Source organism: Sebastes fasciatus, chromosome 9 (assembly GCF_043250625.1).
Source record: "Sebastes fasciatus isolate fSebFas1 chromosome 9, fSebFas1.pri, whole genome shotgun sequence".
NCBI lineage: Eukaryota > Metazoa > Chordata > Actinopteri > Perciformes > Sebastidae > Sebastes > Sebastes fasciatus.
In genome coordinates this window covers 26,496,386-26,516,308 of record NC_133803.1, presented here as the reverse complement: position 1 = coordinate 26,516,308, position 19,923 = coordinate 26,496,386, and the positions used below count along the sequence as shown (strand labels likewise).

General features: G+C 43.6%; 1 protein-coding gene across 6 annotated transcripts in view; it reads right to left on the bottom strand.

Annotated features, from left to right (window-relative positions):
- Window positions 1-16,587, bottom strand: part of LOC141774363 (B-cell lymphoma/leukemia 11A-like) — a 58,861-nt gene extending 42,274 nt beyond the window's left edge. Inside the window, exons 1-3 of one of the 6 annotated variants that reach the window (XM_074646990.1) lie at window positions 16,172-16,587; window positions 11,160-11,612; window positions 5,388-5,519 (exon numbers count right to left, since the gene is read on the bottom strand). In XM_074646990.1, the coding sequence (XP_074503091.1) occupies window positions 5,388-5,519; window positions 11,160-11,612; window positions 16,172-16,226 (640 nt within the window). In that variant the 5' untranslated portion in view covers window positions 16,227-16,587. Of the gene's footprint in view, window positions 1-5,387; window positions 5,520-11,159; window positions 11,613-13,228; window positions 13,474-16,171 lie in introns of those variants that run through there. The other 5 variants (XM_074646991.1, XM_074646988.1, XM_074646994.1 and 2 more) reach the window with 5 other exon arrangements.
- Between the last annotated feature and the right edge of the window lie 3,336 nt (window positions 16,588-19,923).

The following is a 19,923-nucleotide window of genomic DNA, read 5'->3' as shown; positions in this document are numbered from 1 at the left end:
GCCCATCAGTTCATCTTACTGCCTAAAAAGTTCATACGCTTAATAATTTAGCTGTGCTCTGGATACAGTTTCCCAGCTGAATATTAACAACTTTGAAGTGAGTAACAGCAGCCAGAGGTATATAGGGTGTGTGTGTGTGTGTGTGTGAGCATTTGTAGGGGGGCTAAAAGAGACCTCAGGAAACAGGCCTTGTGAGTCCCACCGGAGACAACCCCTCGAAACACACACACACACACACACACACACACAATCCTTCCCCACGGCTGCGTCCATTACACCGCCGTTTGTAACATTGCTCATTTCTGGGCAATTAAGAATTCCTTTTCATCGCTATGTAGGTTCACATATCTCCCTCACAGCACTTGTACACAAACTGGGAAGACGTGAGGAAAAAGAGGAGTGTGTGTGTGTTAGAGGGGGGGTAAGAAGGGGAGGGTGAAAAGATGAGGGGGGGAATAAAGCAACAAAGGGAATCAGAGAAGAAAACAGAAAGATTAGCGCCCGTGCACCAGTTGTTCTTGTTTGTTGTTGCTGCTTTTCCATCTTTGTTCTCATTTCCTTAATTGTCCGGCCTCATTATTAGATGAAAATTGATTTATTTTATTGAATTTTTTCTTTTGTCTTCCTCTCACCAAAAAAAAGAAAAAAAAACACTTTCAGAAACCTCTTTTTGAGTACAAAGGAAGCATTAGGTGTGAGGGGGGTTTACGCACAGGTGCCTATTTTCTTGTGCACGACAACCGCGTGACACAAACACAAGAAAGAGACGTATTTTTTGGCGAGAAGCAGAACAATGGAATTATTTTTCTTTCTCTCGTTTTTTCTTTTTCGCGAGTTTTCGTCCATGTTTACAGAGAAACTCACTTAGGAAGACGAATCTCCAAAATGGCAGCCTTAGATGGAGTCGGGGAGGGACGAGGAGAGAGAAAAGAGAGGTATCTGACATCTGTTTGTTCAAGGAGAAACAGAGAGGAGGGGGGGCGACTCTAGAAATGAATAGGCTGACAGAGAGAGAGAGATGGGCATTGAGAAATCATTTTACCATGTCAAGACCGGCACATACAGGAGCAAGCCAGATGGTTTGCATTGGGTATACTTTGTGTGTGTGCGTGTGTGTGTGTGTGTGTGTGTGTGTGTGTGTGTGTGTGTGTGTGTGTGTGTGTGTGTGTGTGTGTTTGTGAGAGACAAGCAGTGTAATGAGGGAACAGACGAGACATCATGTAAATTAAATATGTCCAATCTCTGGCTCGGCTCTCAATCTTCGCACAATTAAAAAAAAAATGCAACTTTCATTTATATTAGCCTAAAAAACAGCTCACACACACACACACACACACACACACACACATCTCTCACCCAAGGCACAAATGAGAAAACACACACACACACACACACAAACACCCCTTGACATGCCGGCTCTGACAAGCGTAGCTGATGTGCGCCACGAATGCGCATGGTAATAGGCCAATCAAAAATGCAAAACAATTGGCAATTACTGTGAGGACCTAATGGTCATTAGAATTTACAACTAGGTAATGAACTAAAGTCTGCCCACTGCATGCATATTCATAAAGCTATTTGAGCTTTTGAAGATTAAAGTAGCGCTTAAAATTCAAATGAGCCTCCGCAAATTATGGGAAAAGTCGGTGGTGCTGCTGCTGGTGGCGATGGGGGAGTTCCTTATACATGTTGTGTGTGTGCGTGTTTATGTGTGTGATGTTTTAAGCATTATCAAATGGTATGGTTTGGAAGTAGCTCAGATGCAAGGTGCTAAAGAGAGAAATATATTATCCTGGACGGGAGCCTTAAGTGAAATCCAACAATTTATGTAACTTTATTGTATCATAACACATCAGTATATTATATGAAAATGTATTTGTGGGGTGGGTGTTGCCATTAGTTTGTTTTTTGTTTTTTCATGCTTCTGTTTCATTTTTTTGTTTTGTTTTGTTTTTGATTTTTTTTTTTTTTGGAGGGGGGGGTATTATTTTTTATTTAATTAATATTATATTTAAAAATATATTTCTCAATTAATGTTTTCTTTTAAATTATGTAATTTATGTTAATAATTTCTAATGCATATCTTGAAAATCAATCAAATTTGATCACAAAAAAAAGCATTATCAATACACTATGTATTCCTCGACATGTGAACAAGTGTAATTAAGGGGTTTAAGGTTTAGCACGACAATATCTATATTTTGAGCTTTTATGTATATTTTTAAGTATTACAGGAAATATTTTTAGAGGTAAAATTGTCCAGTAATTCAGAAGAAAATAGCAAATATTAAGGGGGGAAAAGAAACATAATCCAGTGCATCAGTAATATGTCTTCGCTGCTCTCCTGTCAATCAACTTAGATTTGTCTTGTCACTTGTGTACATTGTACATGTGTACGTGTGGTGCATGCATATCTGCATGCTCGTGTGTATTTGTGTGTGTGGATAAACCTGCAGATGTGGGGAAGATTCATGTATCCGTATAATATTTTGATTATGATTATTATTATGTCTTGCCCATCCACCGGTATGTTGAGGTTTGAGGATTGGAGTGGTTTAGATGTGGCATAGAGTAAGAGAAATGATCGTATTTATATTTACAGTATGATGAAACACAAAGTCTCTACATATATTTATGTAGTATATCAAGTTAACTCTGCATCTGTGTGTGAATACAGTAACAGTCAAACCATACACCAGGCCTTGACTAGTACATACAGACACACGGGAAAAGAAAAAAAAAAGTACATGTACATACAAACAGCTTATAAGAAGATGAAGGAGGAGCATTTATTATTACCAATTATTTTCATTATTGATTAATCTGTTATTTTCTTACTTAATAGTTAATAGTTTCGTCTATAACATATCTGAAAATAGTGAAATATGTCAAGCACATTTTCCCAGAGCCTGAGGTGACGTCTTCACGTTGTTTGTTTTGTCTGACCGACAGTCCAAAACAGTCCAAAACCCATGTTCAATTCACAACGATTAAAAAAAGCAGCAAATTCTCACATTTTGTCGCATATCTGTCAATCGACTAGTTGAATTGATTAATTGTTTTATCTCTAGAGCATTTAATCCTTCATTTTTTATCTGATAAATTCACCTGATTTGGAGATAAATCGTTTTTTCCTGAAAAATGTCCATGACATCATCACTATAAATGATTGAGCTTGTGTTTAACTCCTCAGACTGTGTTAGTTAGTAAGACAGTCAAACACATTGTTAAATGCCATTAGGGGCATGCGTGGTTGTCTTGTCTTGTAGTGAGTTGTACATGTAAAAAAATATATATATATATCAAGTGAGCTGCCTGAGATGGTAAGAATTACATATGTTATCCTGCCTTGAGGATGACTTTGTTTGGCACTAAACATGCTTTTGATTTTCTGAGAAGAAGGATGTGAACGTGTGGAGAAGGTGGTGGGAGTGAGAGAAAGAAGCAGAGCTGACGCTCACAATGCCAGAATAAAAGATTATAGAGCCACTCATACGGAGCTGTGTGCGTACACTATACTGTATGTGCTCTACTTTATCAACGCACACACACACAGTTACAGTGTGTGTGTAGTTGTAGTAGTAGTTCAGCCAAATGGGGAACATGAAACCAGAGCAAGGAGCCAGGCCCTTCCACACACACATGCACGCAAACACACACACACTGGCCACACACATATTGCCAGCTCAGCCCTGGCACTCTTTACCAGGGAATGTCCTGCATCCACACTGCCAGCTCACACACACACACACACACACACACACACACTCTTTCATGTTCACTCACACACACACATACATGTAGGCATGCTGTATAAGTAATAACAGGTACATACAAAGAGAAGCACTGGCGAGTGAACACATATCTAGCCAGTGAGATCTGAATATGTGTGTGTGTGTGTGTGTGTGTGTGTGTGTGTGTGTGGTGTGTGTGTGTGGTGTGTGTGTGTGTGTGTAGAGCCAGTCTGTAATCCAGTGGCCTATATAAATAAGCTTTGTAGTGTATAAACAGTTTTATGAACAGGCCTTCAACTGCCTTCAACATAATAAGAGAGCTGAGTTGCATGTGCACCCCCTGAGCAGACCGAGCAGAGTGTGTGTGTGTGTGTGTGTGTGTGTGTGTGTCTATTTTGTGAGTGTGCACAGGAATAAACACACACACACACACAGCGAGCAGCGAGCGAGCCAAAAACAGCAGCTTTCCCTCTCACCACGAAGGAGTAGATGTAGCGTGGATGTCGAATCACTCGCGTAAACACAAAGAGCCAGATCAATAAACAATCCTCCATCACAGGGCGCGTACAGTAGCCCGCTTGACGTCACTGACACACTGTCGCTGCCGATGCGAACGCTGCAAACTGGGGAAATAACATTGGTCTTTTTTTTTTAACGCCTTATTGTTCTCTGTTTTTAGAGACGGCTCGCCGACCACGACAATCTGGGAGATCTTTTTTGTTTTCCTCAGATCTGTCTCCCATCTTTCGGTCATCGCCGCTGCGGTGTGTCTGTGCCGCACTTCCCAGGGATCAGCTGTCAATCAAAGTGCGTGGGCGGCGTGACGTCTTTCTCTTGGATTTTTCTTTTTCTTTTTTTTTACCCTTTGATGTTGTTGTTGTCTGTCTCAGCCGCGGTGGCGGTGATTGCCGTTCATGCCCTGCTCTTCTTCTATTTATTCTAAACCCCACCACCGCCGCACACGGCTTCCTGTGCAACCAGACAGATTTGTCTGAGGAAGAGGCTCCGGCTACTGGTGTAAAATCATTCACTGTGTTCAATAATGGTGACAATGATGAATCTAATTTGCGCTGTAAACACACAAAACAACTTTCAACTGTTATTATGCTGTTGCCTGTACAGCATCCATCTTCCGACCGCTAATGTGACAGTCTATCGATCACCACAGAGAAACTCTCTTGTCTCGACGCTTCCCCCACTCCACAGGTCAAAGGTCACATTGGGAGCAGCAGTAAAAGTCTTGCTCAAAGGCACTCAGCAAGTTAAGGGGAACTCCACAGATTCACAGTCTCGGTTCGTACTACTCAGCCTGAGAAAACCTCTGATGATGTCATTGTGATGTCATCAGGGTTATCTCAGCGTGGGCCTGGAGACCACACACAGAATATAATATATTCTATATATATAACAGAAAGCTTGGTTACAAACTGGAGCCATAGAGAGGCGAATCCCGCCCCTTCTGGTAGACCACCATGGGACTTTATTTCAGAAAAAACATGTATGGTCAATGGCGAGAGACAAAATATTTTTTGATCCCGTTTGAATTGAGCCATGAATCACACATCACACATCACACAATTTTGCAAGTCAAGAAAGTCGCAGTTTGTTGTAAAACTTTTGAAGTGAAAATACGTAATTAGAAAGACTACACACCCAAAAGTTGCGTAGTGACGTCTCTCTCTCTGAAGCTACGATGCCTGTGTGTTTCGTAACGGGATGTAGTCACACCAGCGACGGGTGTTGCTCGTTGTTTTGCTTCCCAGTTGAAAAAAAGACCAGGAGTCGCTGGATAAAACAAATCAGGTCAGATAATGTTACATTTGTGCGTGGAACATAGCTACGTTAACTATCTAGCTAGTGTTGGTGACGTATATTGCGCAAGACGAGAGATGTAGTTCACTGAGCGGTTTCACACAAACTAAATGACACTACGACAAACCTACGACAAAATAAGACTTTCTTAACTTGCAGAATTATCTTTTTAAATTGGCACAATTCAAACGCGATAAAACAAATATTTGTCTCCCGCCGTTGACTAGCGTACGTATTTTTTTCCGAAATAAGGTCCCATGTGGTCCACTGGAAGGGGCGGGACTTCGCCTCTCTATAGATGTAGGTGTTTACCGGGGAAGGGAAGGTTTTAAAACAGTTGCATTATGGGAAATGTAGGCATTTCTGGAGCTTGACCGACACTCGGCACTAAAAGCGAGGCTATCTCAGCTTCTGCTGCCTTCATTTGGACCATTCTTTTTTTAACCTGTCTCTCACGAGTCCCCCAACTTTATAAAAGTGCAATTCTAAATTGCCGGAGTATCCCTTTAAATAAAGAGCCAGGACAAAAGCAGACTAGATTTAGTTCAGCAATTCAATGCTGCTGCCCTAATACTATCTTATGTAACAAAATAGGGGTGTGTGTGTGTGTGTGTGTGTGTGCTGTGAGCATTACAGGATAAAGGACAAATCAACAGGCTCACCGTTCTGGACTTTCCAAGCACATGGCGAGAGAAAAAGCAACTTTAAATTCACATTGAAGTGCTTCACATTCTATTTTGGGCAACACAAAGCATTTCTTTTCCGCTCCTTGTTTTATTACTACGTCCAAAAATTTGTCAGCAGTGAATTCCAAGTTTTTTTTTTGTTGGTTCCGTCTGGATTGCAGACGTGCTCTGCAAACACACACCCACACATTTACAGCAAGACAATAATCAACAGTTCAGTTCAGTCAATATGGAGTTTTTTGTGAGTGCTTGAGTATAAAAACACGGTACAGCCTTGTTGGCCTCTTGGTGGCAGATTATTAGCTTCTTTTTTTTTGTCATTCCAGTGGCCTGCTATCCTGCTGCTGATGTTTTCTGCACACACGAACATGTTTACACGCAGTAAGCTCATTCAAAACGCCGACACAGTCAGACTCTCGCAGCGCCGGGGAGAGAAACGCTGGAGTTCAAACGCACTGCACTCGAGTCCACTAAATAAAATCTTATGTTGAGAAAGAATGAGAGAGCAACAATAGATTAGTAACGGCAGCCAGTGTGTGAAATCTCTTTGTAGGCTCGCCGGGATGTGCTACAGCATGAGACACACACACACCAAACATACTGTAATTGATTCAGTATCAATTGGCTGTCCCGGATTTGCATTGACTGCTAATGTTGCAGAGAGACATGAGCCAGAAGGGAAAAAAAAAAAAAAACAAGAAGAGGAGGGAGAGAATAGACATGAGATAGAGAGAGATCTGACACCGAGCCAGACAATGATTGGGTGTTAAAAATGCACTAATGTGTATTGAGGTGGGTAGCATTAGCCAGTGATGATAAGCTAATTGCTAATCACTAGATCATAGGCTAACAATACTCATGTTACGAGGCTTCAAGCCAGGATGACTCTTCAGTGGGCTGACCATAATGGAGGGCTGAAAACCGGATATTTTTGGGGCTAAAAATATCAGTATGTCTGATGAATTAGCCCCAAGAAATTTTGGGGTTTTATCACCATGCACATGTATTGATAATATCTCTGTTAATGAGTGAATATTGCTCGGCTAATCAGCCAATATTGCTCAATAAAATCAGTGGTCAATAAGATGAATAAATCTTTTGTACTGGCTGCGTATCAATTCCAGCTCATTAACACACATATTAGGGACTGATTTTACATTGAGGAAAGGATTAAATTCCCAATTATGAGAAATCAATTGGCAAAACTGGACAGCAGAAAATTGTAGAAATAATCCACAAAGAATTCATTCTGAATTTCAATTTTTTTTTTTTTTCAATCACAACCACTTTTGGTTAAAAGAATAAAAAGAAAAAAAAGAAGGAGAGAGTGAGACATGGCCGTCCACACACATAAATGTACACACACACACACACACATGCAAAACCCCTCTCTTTTGAGACATTAGCGATGCTGTTTCTGAATGAGGGGCGCCTCAGGGATTATAATCAGAATTTTCATCTCAGTCAGGGATTAATAGAATAAATGGGCAAGAGAGAGAGAACCCTAACCATGTGTGTGTGTGTGTGTGTGTGTGTGTGTGTGTGTGTGTGTGTGAGTCTGTGTGTGTGTGTGGTGTGGGTGGGCGGGCATGCTGCCTTTTTGCATCACTGATCGGCGTTTTTGCCTGTGCAGTGCTCCCTCGCTCACACACACACACACACACACACACACACACAGAGACAGGTAATGTCTCGGCTCTCCTCGGTCGGAGCTGTTTGATATGTAAATAGCAGCAGCGTTCCGGCACAAGTCCGACGCTTTGTGTTCCTCTTGAGCCTCGCAGCGAGCACTCTGACCGTACACATTTTACAACAAGCAGACATGCAGCCATCACAATGCATATAGGCAGAAAAAACAAAACAATATGCAGAGATAAAGGGCGTCTGATTTCCTACAATACAATGCAAATATTCCCTGGATTTCCCAAAGGAGTCAGAATGAAATATTATTCCCATTAGAGGAGTAAATCCCTGAAAAAGACAAGAAGATAAATTGAAAATGATGGCGTATGGATCATGTCTTTACTGATTAAAATCCCTACAGATTGAGCAATATGGACGCAAAAACCTAAACTCAATAGTGTTAAAATTTAAAATATTGATGACCAGTATTAAACTGGCATTAAATCTTTGAGGTAAATGTCTGAACGTGGAATTCATTTCTTCTTATTCGGGTCATTTAGATGCCTTACTGGCTGTATAGTAGAGGCCTCACATACTGTAAGGAAAACCTACGAGACACAGTGGAACACCAAGTCAGCATTTACAAATAAGAAACACACACGCATTCCTCACTCGCCTCCTTTTTTTGTCATTAGGAATGCTTTTGGACGGCGGTAATCGCGGCTGAAATTCCAGCAGATTTGGGTTTTTTTTCTCTGCCTTTCACATATTTACTTCACCGTGACAGTTTGGGGTCAATTAGGATGAAAGCTGGGGGTCGGGGGGAGAAAAAAATACTGGCTTTAATTATCGCCTATCAGAATGGATTGCGTAAATTCAGCATGGGAGGTGTGGAGAGAAAAAAAAAAGCATTGATTAAAGAGCATAGATGTAAATAAAATGATGAATTCCTTGTGCAGATGGATATTTTAAAAGTTTTCGTGTTTAAAATTCCAAACAGCAAACCTTTAATAATGCTCGGCCTGTCTGCTGTTCAGCTTTGACATCAACATCAGACAAGATATATAACGCTGCTGTCCTGTTTTCTTCTCCTGTCTGAGTGTACAGCTGTTCCTACCAAGACGTTCCCACACACAACGCTATTGAGGCAACCAGACGCCTGTATTATGATGTAAATCGCTCTAATAACCCAGTTTAGCTGGTGAGTGTCTGTGAGAGAGTGTGTGTGTGTGTGTGTGTGTGTGGGAGTGGGTGTTGAAATGTATAGTCACTGCAGAGACACAAGCAGCTCTGGCAAAAAACAAAAAAATGTTGCCCTAACTCCTTCCAGCTGACATACAGTAGATAGATTTGTCTCGAGCCGGCAAAGGTCAAAGGTCAAACACATTTTTGACAACAATTTTCCTCATCACTTCCTGTAAGAGTAAAATTTTTACGAGAAACGACAAGCAGAGCCTCGACCAGCGTATTGTGCTTATTTCCTCAAACAACTCCAAAAATGGAAAAACAAACTGCAACATTTAGGATTCCTGAGCTGCGTTCAACGAGCAAAGTGATAAAGTGTATATTTTGCTAGTGTGTTTCCGCTGCTCTATTTCATCTTCACCCCCTTTTTTCTCTCCACCCCCCCCCCCCCTCTCTCTCTCTCTCTGTAACGGCTAATTTAGTACAGGCAGCCCGCCACTAAAAACTACTGCTAATTAAAATGCACAAGGAAGGAAAAAAAATGGCACTGCAACAAATAATTAGTGGTGTTAAGACGCTTTAAATAAACGACTTTCCCTCTAAGAGCAAAACTAAAACTGGCTTTTCCCTCTCTCTGCTCGCCTCTCATTTGATTCTCGTTCTGGGGAAAGGAGACGGGGAAAAAGGAGAGATAAAACCGGGAGGTAAAAATCGTGCGTTTTTACCTATGAAGTTTGGTGTGGAGGTAAAACTCGGAGAGAGGGGGAACAGAGTGAAAGAGATGGAGAGCTGGGCTGCATTTAGTCGGGTAAGATGTGGCGGTGGAAGGGGGGGAAACCACACCGAGAGCAGGACACATCTGCTAGGGCCACATGAGAGAGACACACACACACACACACACAAACTGACGCACACGTTATGCAAGAACACACACTCTGTGCACCCAATCCCAGAGAGAGGCTGCAGTTACTCCCCAGACTGAAAGTCACACACAAACACAGTTTTCCCTACATCCAGTTGAGCCACTGATCTTCTATCTGCACACACACACACACACACACACACACACACTTACACCATTGTCTCATAAGTGCACTAACACACTGACCAGTGGTACCACAAAGTCAAGGTCACCCACATCTCTTTGCTGCTGGCCTGTGGGATTTGATCACCATGGCCGAACTGGGTAAACAGGGAAAACACACTAACACACACACTTTCTGAATTGGATTAGATCTGCTACATTGTTTTACACACACAAACATACACACTGCCCTTTACACTAGTCAGTAAAGACAGAAGACTATTCACACACACACAGACGGAGAGAGAAAGTCATCCTAAATCAAACCAGCATGTGCGCTTTTTGTTGCCAGTTGTTAAAAACAGAACAGAGGCGTTTTCTCTCGGGTTTCCTCCCCACCTGTGACGACCCTCTGTTGTTGTTTGTCTGACAACAGTCACCCCACCAATCCACCTCATCCCACCCCCTCAAACAAGTCCCAGCCAATCAGATTTCTCGCCTATAACAAGGATTGGCATGTGTCCCCCTTGTGCTCAGACTACTACGGCCCCCACAAGGTTTGGATGGAGATCATGGGGCAACATGTAGTCTAGACTACACTGGCTTGTCGTACCACAGCACGCCCACATTGGGTCTGTCGACGATATAAAAACAAAATCTGACTTTTCAGAAAACACCCAAAAATTGACGCCCATGCAGGGCAACACACACACACACACACACACACAAAATGACAATGTGCCAATCAGAAAAGTCAAATCTGGGCACTGAAAGCTGCTTCTGTGCTAGAGGAGTTCAGTTATCCCTCGATGAGTAACACTTCAGCAAATGTTTAGAGGAAAGAGAACTATTTATCGTCTATTTTTAATATTACTGTCAGATTTGACCTCCTTATCACACAAAGGCCGATACATAGACATAATCACATCCTCTACAAAGACAGCCACTGTCTCAAAAGATCATTCATACTATTCACAGGGCAAGTGCACAGCACAACGACATGACGTCGCCTCCGGCTCACGAGTGTAATAAAAAAAAGTGATAACACAAAGGTGACAAAGGTGTGTTTGTTGGTGTGTAAGCAGGTCTGGTTACCTGGGAGGGGCTCCTGTTTGGGGCAAATCCCCCGGGGCAATGAGAACCGGTCATCGTCATCATCTGCCAGCGTGGCCTGGACACCCACTTCCACAGGCCTCCGCCTGCGCAGGGAGCCAAATGCGGGCGACGGGGTGAGGGCCAGGCCAGGGGAGGGCGAGGGGGGCTTGTCCAGTCCCCGGCCCACGGCCAGGCAGGGCGGCCCGTGGCATCGCTTCCTCTTGTGCTCTATGAAGAGCAGGATGTCCGCCAGGGGGAATGTGGCTTGGCACTGGCCGCAGGTCAGCAGGTCCTGCTCCAGAGAGGGGTGAGCATCGTGACCCAGCCGGGCCAACCGGCCCACGGCGGAACCCGGGTGGTGCCCGTTGAGGCTGCCAGTCTCCTCCGAGTGCTCCGAGCAGCGCTCCGACAGCTCCTCCGACGAGACGACGGCCGTGGAGAGGGGCTCGGCTGCTGGCGGAGGCAGAGTGGGGGGAACGAGCACAGAGGAACAGGGAGAAGAAGAAAGGGGGTGGGAGGAAAGAGGGAGAGTGAGCAGAAAAAAGGGGAAATTAGAAGGTGACGCTTACTCTCAGCAAAAAAAAGCAACAACCACATGTTTATATTTTACTTTTTGTCTCTTGTAATTTATATTGATACAACTATTAGTGGGAATAGATGACAAGAGAAGAGAGCACACAAAACATTTCTCTGTCTGTCACATAGAGGATCAGAGTTAAAGAGGCAAAGCTAAGCAGAAGACATGTGGTATACACACAATAAGGGGGTGAGAAAATGTGCCTTGTAATGATAGAAATGCATGTAATGCAGGAGAAATGATTACAACGCGAGCTGATCTGGATCACACATCATAAGAATAAACGGTGGGAAAGAGGATCCTGAAAGCTCAAATCAGATTCCTCAAAGACAACAATTTCATAGCCAATGACAGGGGAGGCTTGGAAAATGATGGTTAAACACAGCGTTCACCAAAAAACTAAATATGTGGATGATGTTTGACTTGCCTAACCTTGTTTGTACAGGTTTTGATCCTGTAATCAGCAGAAAGGGGAAACTGTCACAAACATGTTCAACATATGTGCCGGGGAAAAGAGAAGAAGGGAGAGAGAGTGTGTGTGTCAGGGAGAGGGAGAACTCTTCCCTCGGCTTCGATTACATGTGCCTCACTTATAGTTCTTAGATACCAGCCGCTTGTACAGCGGGAAATCTCCCCAAAATGAGCCGTTCAACCCCGATTCCTCACCCCTCCGAGGCCGGATTAACTCCTGACTACTTTTTTAAGACGCCTTTTGTCAAGCTCCGACCGTCCTGCGGTGGAGGGAGAGAGGAGTGCGAGCAGAGCGGCCCGCTGAATTAGAGGAGCGAAACGGGAGAACATAATTCACTGTCCCTCTTTTTAAAAGGAAATCTTCCAGTCCAAGGTGAAGAGTCTGACTCTAGCGCTAGCCGCCTAATGCATGTTGACCTTCTTTACTCAGCCGCCAATTTCACATTTTTAATGAACTTAAAACCACTGAGAATCAAAAAATAGATTTTAATTTTCACTGTCTGGGTGATTGGTGCAGATTTTGTCTGACAAAAAGGGATAGGGTTCCTGTGCATGCATGTGTGTGTGAGAGAGTGTGTGTGTGTGGGAATGCACAAATGTGTGTGTGTGTGTGTGTGTGTGTAAGAGAGAGAGAGAAAGAGAGATAGATAGGGTCTGAATGTGGACTACATCCCCTCAAGGAAATATCATTTGAACGACGCAATCCTGCGCGACATCTGTGTGCAAACTGGGACATGGAGATAACATGATAAATTCCCGGCTTGCACCACCACCACCACCACCACTACTACCCCTCTCCACCCTATCAACACCCCCCTCCATCCCTCCCTCCTCCTCCTCCTCCTCCTCCTCCTCCTCCTCCTCCTCCTCCTCCCCATCCTTCTCCTCTTTGATTTAACTTCAGGTCAACACAACGCCACGCAAGTTACACAACAGCTCCCGGTGGAGGGGTGGGGGGGCATTAAATTCACGGGATAAAACAACAACAAAAATTCTAATGAAAGCCACATAAGCCCCTCACCTCTTAAGTTGAACTCAAGAGTGGATATCCGGCGTTTGAAAAAAACAAAACATTTTGTTGGATTTAATAGGTGCATGAGGAGGGTTAGGGTAAGAGACCTAAATAAGATTTAGAAGAAAAAAAATCAAAGCAGGTCTCCATGCACAGAGCTCAATTTCAATCAAATAGAAACATGCACTTATTTGTGTCTATTTTTAAGACAGTGGAACTGGGTGAAATAAACAGCACGAGGAGAAGAGAGGAGTGTCTTTACACCACATTAATATGTCAAATCACATTTTCTAAAGGGGAAAAAAAATGAAGGTATAAATATACTCTCGACTGTAAATCATTTTACTACGTTTTAGGTTAAAAGTTCCACCTGTCTCATAAATCTATAAAACTAGAAAACTCATGTAGGAAAATTGTCTCTCTGCCCTCAATAAACTATTTTAAATTTAATTCCATCTTGGCAAAAAAAAATATGAAAAATACTGATAATGTCATTTAAACTGGAGGAGGACATGTAGAACACTGGAAAAACACACTGTTGAGTCTTGTTGCATTGTACTACTTAAATTCAGCCTGATCGTGCAGTTAAAAAGCAAACACTGGAGATATAGTATGTTTTAAATAAGCAAATAGAAATATAGAATTGTTAGAAATAAAGAAAATGGAAATGCAGGTGCTAAAATCAAGAAATAATCAGGGATGGGTGTTTGCTTTGAGAGTGGCAGGCCAGATTCTGTGCTCCATTTGTAACAAATGTGAATCTGTAAACTAAATGAAATGAGTGTGTGTGCTGTAAGGGTTGAGGGGTCTGCAGGCATATTACAGTATAGCTGCATATGCTGATTGCAGCATGCATGTATGTTAAAAATGTGATGCACAAAAGAGGAGTTAGTGGTGGAGAAGGTGGAGGAGGACATGTAGAGTTGTAACACTGAAAAAACACACTGTTGAGTCTTGTTGCATTGCTTTGTAACTGCACGATCAGGCTGAATTTAAGTAGTACAAACACTGGACATGTAGTATGTTCTAAATAAGCAAATAGAAATATAGAATTGTTAGAAATATAGAAAATGAAAATTGCAGGTGCTAAAAACAAGAAATAATGGGTGTTTGCTTGAGAGTGGCAGGCCAGATTCTGTGCTCCATTTGTAACAAAAGTGAATTTGTAAGCTAAATGAAATGTGTGTGTGAGTGTGTGTGCTGTAAGGTTTAAGGAGTCTGCAGGCATACTACAGTGTATCTGCATATGCTGATTGCATGTGTGTTAAAAATGTGATGCACAAAAAGAGGAGATAGTGGTGGAGAAGGTGGGTTTGAGGTGATGAAGAGGAATTGCAGATTTGCTGTAAGGTTTAAGGGGTCTGCAAGCATATTACAGTGTAGCTGCATATGCTGATTGCAGCATGCATGTATGTTAAAAAATGTGATGCACAAAAAAAGGAGATATAGTGGTGGAGAAGGTGGGTTTGAGGTGATGAAGAGGAATTGCAGATTTTGAGATGGGGGGCACTTTCGTCCCTCCCTTCCTCCATCCATCCCTCCCCATGTCTTGTATTCTCTCCCTTTATTCTAAAGAGATCGCCAAATAGTAGTAGATAGGGGTGGCGATGAAACTGATCGGGTTCAGGTTCAGCGCTGGTATTTTCTGATCGTGCTCTGCCTCCTAGCGACGACACATGGCCACACACACACACACACACACATACACACTTACACACTCTCTCTCTCTCTCTCCAAACCAAACACAGGCGACAAGCCAGTCAACATACCGAAACACAATCAAGCACCGGTGCGTAAAGATGCCCAAATATCTCCTTGTTTTATGTCTGCAAGGCCACTTAGAGTAGAGAGCCGCTAAAACGCTGCACGGTGCGGGCACATGGTTGCGGTGATAAACGCAAAACACTTTGCACAATAAAGCTTCGCAGTTTCCAAACACACTTATCTGCTCGATCGTAACATATCACGCTTAATGCGTCTAATAAACTCAAAGAAATAAAGCTTTGGTGATGAATAAACGCCGTGCGTAAAGACGAGTAGCGCCGACTCAACTTCACATTGTTGGAATTTCGCTGCTTTTTCTCTTTTACGCTGCAGCTTTAACACACCGATGAGCTGATATTTGTGTCTTACCTTTAACTGTGCATGAAGCTTTAGAATCCTAAACTGGAATTTGTGTTTGTTGGTCCAAATTTGACATCATGAGAAAAATAAACCAAAAAAAACGACACTAAATATGCTGTTCTGTCCTGTTGCTGCAGCGGCTCTGCTGTCTGTTTTGGAAAGAAAAGCTTCTCATCTAAACTAAAACATCAATAAACTGCCTTTACATAAGAGGCATTAGGAGTTTGTGTAAAAAATAAATCGATTTGTGTTGTCTGCTGATAAAAGGGAGGCAGTTTGTAAACAGCCAAACACGAGATTTTTTCCCCCCTCGATCCAAAAAAATCCACCTCCAAGTTTTTTTTTTCCTGAAAATAATCCAAAAATAGAACGAAAGAGAGAGCAGATGAAGAAAACCTGCACCGCAGAAGCTATCAGACAGCGATATTCCACGGAGCTCCGCGGAGAGGACGCGCTCTGCTTACCGGGAGAACCGGAGAGCTCTGCGCGTCTCCACTGACCGGAGACCGGAGCGACCGAGAGGGCACCGGAGGAGCAAACAGCGAGGAGTGCATTTAACACACCTATGAATGCACATTCTCACTGGTGCAACAGAGAAGCAGTAACGGGTGTATACCGACACCGACACACAAAACTTTTTTCTCCCTTTTTGGAGCTTTTGGGAAGCTTTTACGCACGGAGGTGACTTTTCTCTCCACACTGTTAAGTCCAGTTGACCGATGGTCCGAGCGGTCCGTCCGGTGTCCACATGCTCCTGTTTTTTGCTGCCTCTTTTGCTGAATGGAATGAAAGGGAAGTCAGAAAAAGTGACAATTTCTTTCTACTTACGCGAAAAATCCCGTTTGCTTAAGTGCTGAGGTTTGCCTTGCTTGCGGCGAGACATGGTGGTGTCTGCTGGAGGCTGCTGCTGCTGCGGCGGCGTTCAGCGCGGATCACATCGGGTTAGAGAGGAGAGAGGAGAGACTCCAGTGGGGCAAAAAAAAGAAATGTCTTCATCCAACAACGCCTCTGACATCCACACAAGAATGAAAGAAAAAAAAAGAAAGAAAATAAATTAGAAATAATACAAGAAAGATGGCGCGGAGGCGAAGATGGATCGCGGGATCGCCGTCATGGCTTTCTTTTTTGAGAAAGGAGAGCAGAGGAGAAAAAGAGAGAGAGAGAGAGGTAGATGGAGAGAGAGAGAGAGGAGAGAGAGAAGAGGGGAGAGAGATGGAAAAAATGGCAAAAGCCCCCCCCCCCCCTCCACCCCTCCCCTCAACCCCCCCTCCCCCCCCCCCCTATGAGCTGTAGCAAGTTCAAGTGCACGGACGTGACGAACTTGAACGTCAGGCGGATGGACGGAGACACCCGACATGCAGAAACATGGGCAGGGCCGAGGCACAGGGTGGGAGTGGGAGTGGGAGGAGGGACGGACAGGGACGCGCAATAACAACACCAATGGACGGTCATTAGAGAGAGAGAGAAAGAGAGAGAGAGAAAGGGGGAGAAGAGGAGGAGGAGGAGAGGAGGAGGGCTGGACATGAGAAATAGACCCAGTGGAAGCCAATGGACACAGAGATCAGGGGGGCCGGACAAGAGGCTCTCTTGGAGGGAGGGAGGAGTGTGTGAGTGTGTGTGTGAGAGAGAGAGAGAGAGAGATGTTTAATGAAAGCAATATGCAGAGAGAGAGAGAGAGAGAGAGAGAGAGAGAGAGAGAGGTGGACGCAAAACAGGGCAAGGGAAGCCGCGGACAGGAGCTCTCACTGGAGGGGGGGCGGATATGATGCTGCTGCTGCCACGGACCGGAGGAGTGCGTGTGTGTGTAGGGGCTATATATATGTGTGTCTCCTTAAAGCGCGTGCACGTAAAGGCTATGTTATATGCAGATAGAGAGAGAATGAGATGCTTTTTGTGAAAATGACAATGCTCCATGCATGGCCACAAACTCACCTGGACGCGTGCATGTGTGCGTGCGTGTGTGTGTGTGTGTGTGTGTGTGTGTGTGTGTGTGCGTGTGTGAACAAAAGTCTGTCGCGTGTGTGGTGGCCACTGTTTCAGTCTGTCTGAGAAGAAAAGCGCGCAATGCTCCATGCATGGCCACAAACTCACCTGGACGCGTGCATGTGTGTGTGTGTGTGTGTGTGTGTGTGCGTGTGTGTGTGTGTGTGTAGGGGCTATATATATGTGTGTTTCCTTAAAGCGCGTGCACGTAAAGGCTATGTTATATGCAGATAGAGAGAGTGAGATGCTTGGTGTGTAAATGACAAGGAGCGCAGCATAAAAAACTCTCCGGTTGCAGCGAACAGAACAGGACGAACAGGTTGAACGAGCAACAGCAAATCCAGACACAGGCTATAACCTGGGTGGCTTCTTCTTATTCCCATTATTGCTGCTTACTGCTTACAGATGATAATCACATCCACGGCACCCGTAAAACAAAGAAAGAATCATATTATTATTATATGGATTATTATTATACACCTGGATCTGCAATATTGCACGTGTCCTTTACAGTTCCATAACAAAGTGTTTATACATTTATTAAGATTTATTAAGTCTGATCAGGAGCTATACCCAATAATAGTGCATTATATTTATGATAAATAACAAAAAACATTTGCACCATACTCCATTGAAGAATCAGTAGGTTTTTTTCAACCTAAAGAAAAAGTTTTTATTATTATTTTTTATTCTAAGAAACACGAGGAATTCATATCTGATCTTATAGTCACTTATGAGCGTCTGTGCCATAAATTAATATTCAGCCATTCCAGTGTGAATATCTCTCTCAGAGATGTACAGTATTGTATAGAGTGTGTGTGAGGGGGGTAATTTAGACTTGGGCACTATATAGGGTCCAGTTTGTCTGTCTCTGTATCTGTCTGCGTGAAATCCACACTGCAGCCTCGTGCAGACCGTGGGAGTCATAAGCGCTCCGTGTAATAACTTTCAGATGTGCCTCAGGTTCGAGCTGCATACGGTTTACAGGGGAGGGTGTGTTGGTGGTGGTGGGGAGGAGGAGAAGGAGGAGGAAGAAGAAGAAGAAGGAGAAGAAGAAGGAGAAGAAGGAGGGGTAAGAGATTGTAAATACTCTGGTAATAAAGGGGGTTTGGTAATATAAGACGCGTTTCAGAACACAGATATGATGAAGTGAGGAAGAAGAGAGCCACTGGGTGCTGCGTGGACGAGGTGGAAAGGGATGGTACAAGAGGAGACTGGAGAGATTCGCCTGGAAAGAAGCACCGAGAGTAGTAGCAGCAGCAGCTCCAGCAGCAGCAGTCAGCAGTAGCAGCAGCTCCAGCAGCAGCAGCGGTGGCTGTGGAGAGGAGAAGCCCGGAGAAGGAGCTGCAGAGGCGGCGGCGTCTGCAGCAGCAGTGGCGACTCCAGTGGCGCTTCGGAGACCTGGAGCTACGCGCACTGACCGAAGAGGACGCGCACTTAATACCGAGGGGGTGGAGGTGGAGGGAGCCAAGACAGGAGGAGGAGGAGGAGGAGGAGGAAGGAGGGAGGAGATGGGAGAGAGAGACAGAGAGAGAAAGAGAAGGAGAGAGAGAGAGAGAGAAGCCGGAGGAGGAGGAGGAGGTTCAACGTCAAGGGGGGAAAATGCATGACCAGTGAGTGAAATATTTTGCAGGTTGCAACTCGCTGCGTGGCTTATTAGACGGACCTGTGTGTGCGTGTGTATGTGCATGTGTGTGCGCGCGTGCATGCATGGCTATTATCCCGCACAGGGTGATTATTATGCCCGTTTTGTGTCCGCGTGTGTCAAAGTGCAGGCAGGTTTAAACCTTGCATTTTATTTATTTAGTGATAATTTCATGTTAACAAAACAGTGTGTGATCTAATGGCAAAGGCAGGCGGGTTTAAATCCATCTATCAGACATGAACTGGTGCACTTTAATACTTTATAGTCTGTCGCTGTATATTCTGTCATGAAGCCCAATCCAAAATTGATATAAAGCAAATAGATTATTTCTCCTCATCTGTAGATTTTTACTCGGTTCTGTATCTGTAGACGCACTGGCCATTATAGTTTTATTATTATAGACATATATAGTGCATTTTCTTTACAATTTAACAGGAATCTATTAAGGTAGGATGTGAGATTACTGAGAGGAAAACATTTTTAACTGAATTATTGTAATATTTGTGTAGATAGGCATCGCTTTGTGCATGGGTTTGGAGAATTGATTTATGTGGATCAAAAAGGCACAGACGTTGAAGTTTATATTTCTCCTTCTGTATTTGCCTCATTTTGGGCACTTTTGAGAGACAGAGGAAGAAGTTATTGCGATAAGATTATGTTTGTGCTGATTTCAAGATTTAAATCAGGTGGATGTTAACCCCTCTTGGTTTTACCTTGAGAGAGAAAAAAAAACATGCTGCTGTCAGTGATGGAGAGGCTATACACTCCCATCGCATCCATGTGTCCAGATAAGGATTAAACATCAGAGATGCCCATAAACACTAAACCATAATCATCCAGAGTGTAAAAGATTAGAGTTACAGTTCCTAGTTGTTCCTTTGAGAAATGAAGCGTCCTTTTTAAGGAGCGTTAATTGGGGATAAATGGGGAAGATTTTGGCTTTTCTTTGCTG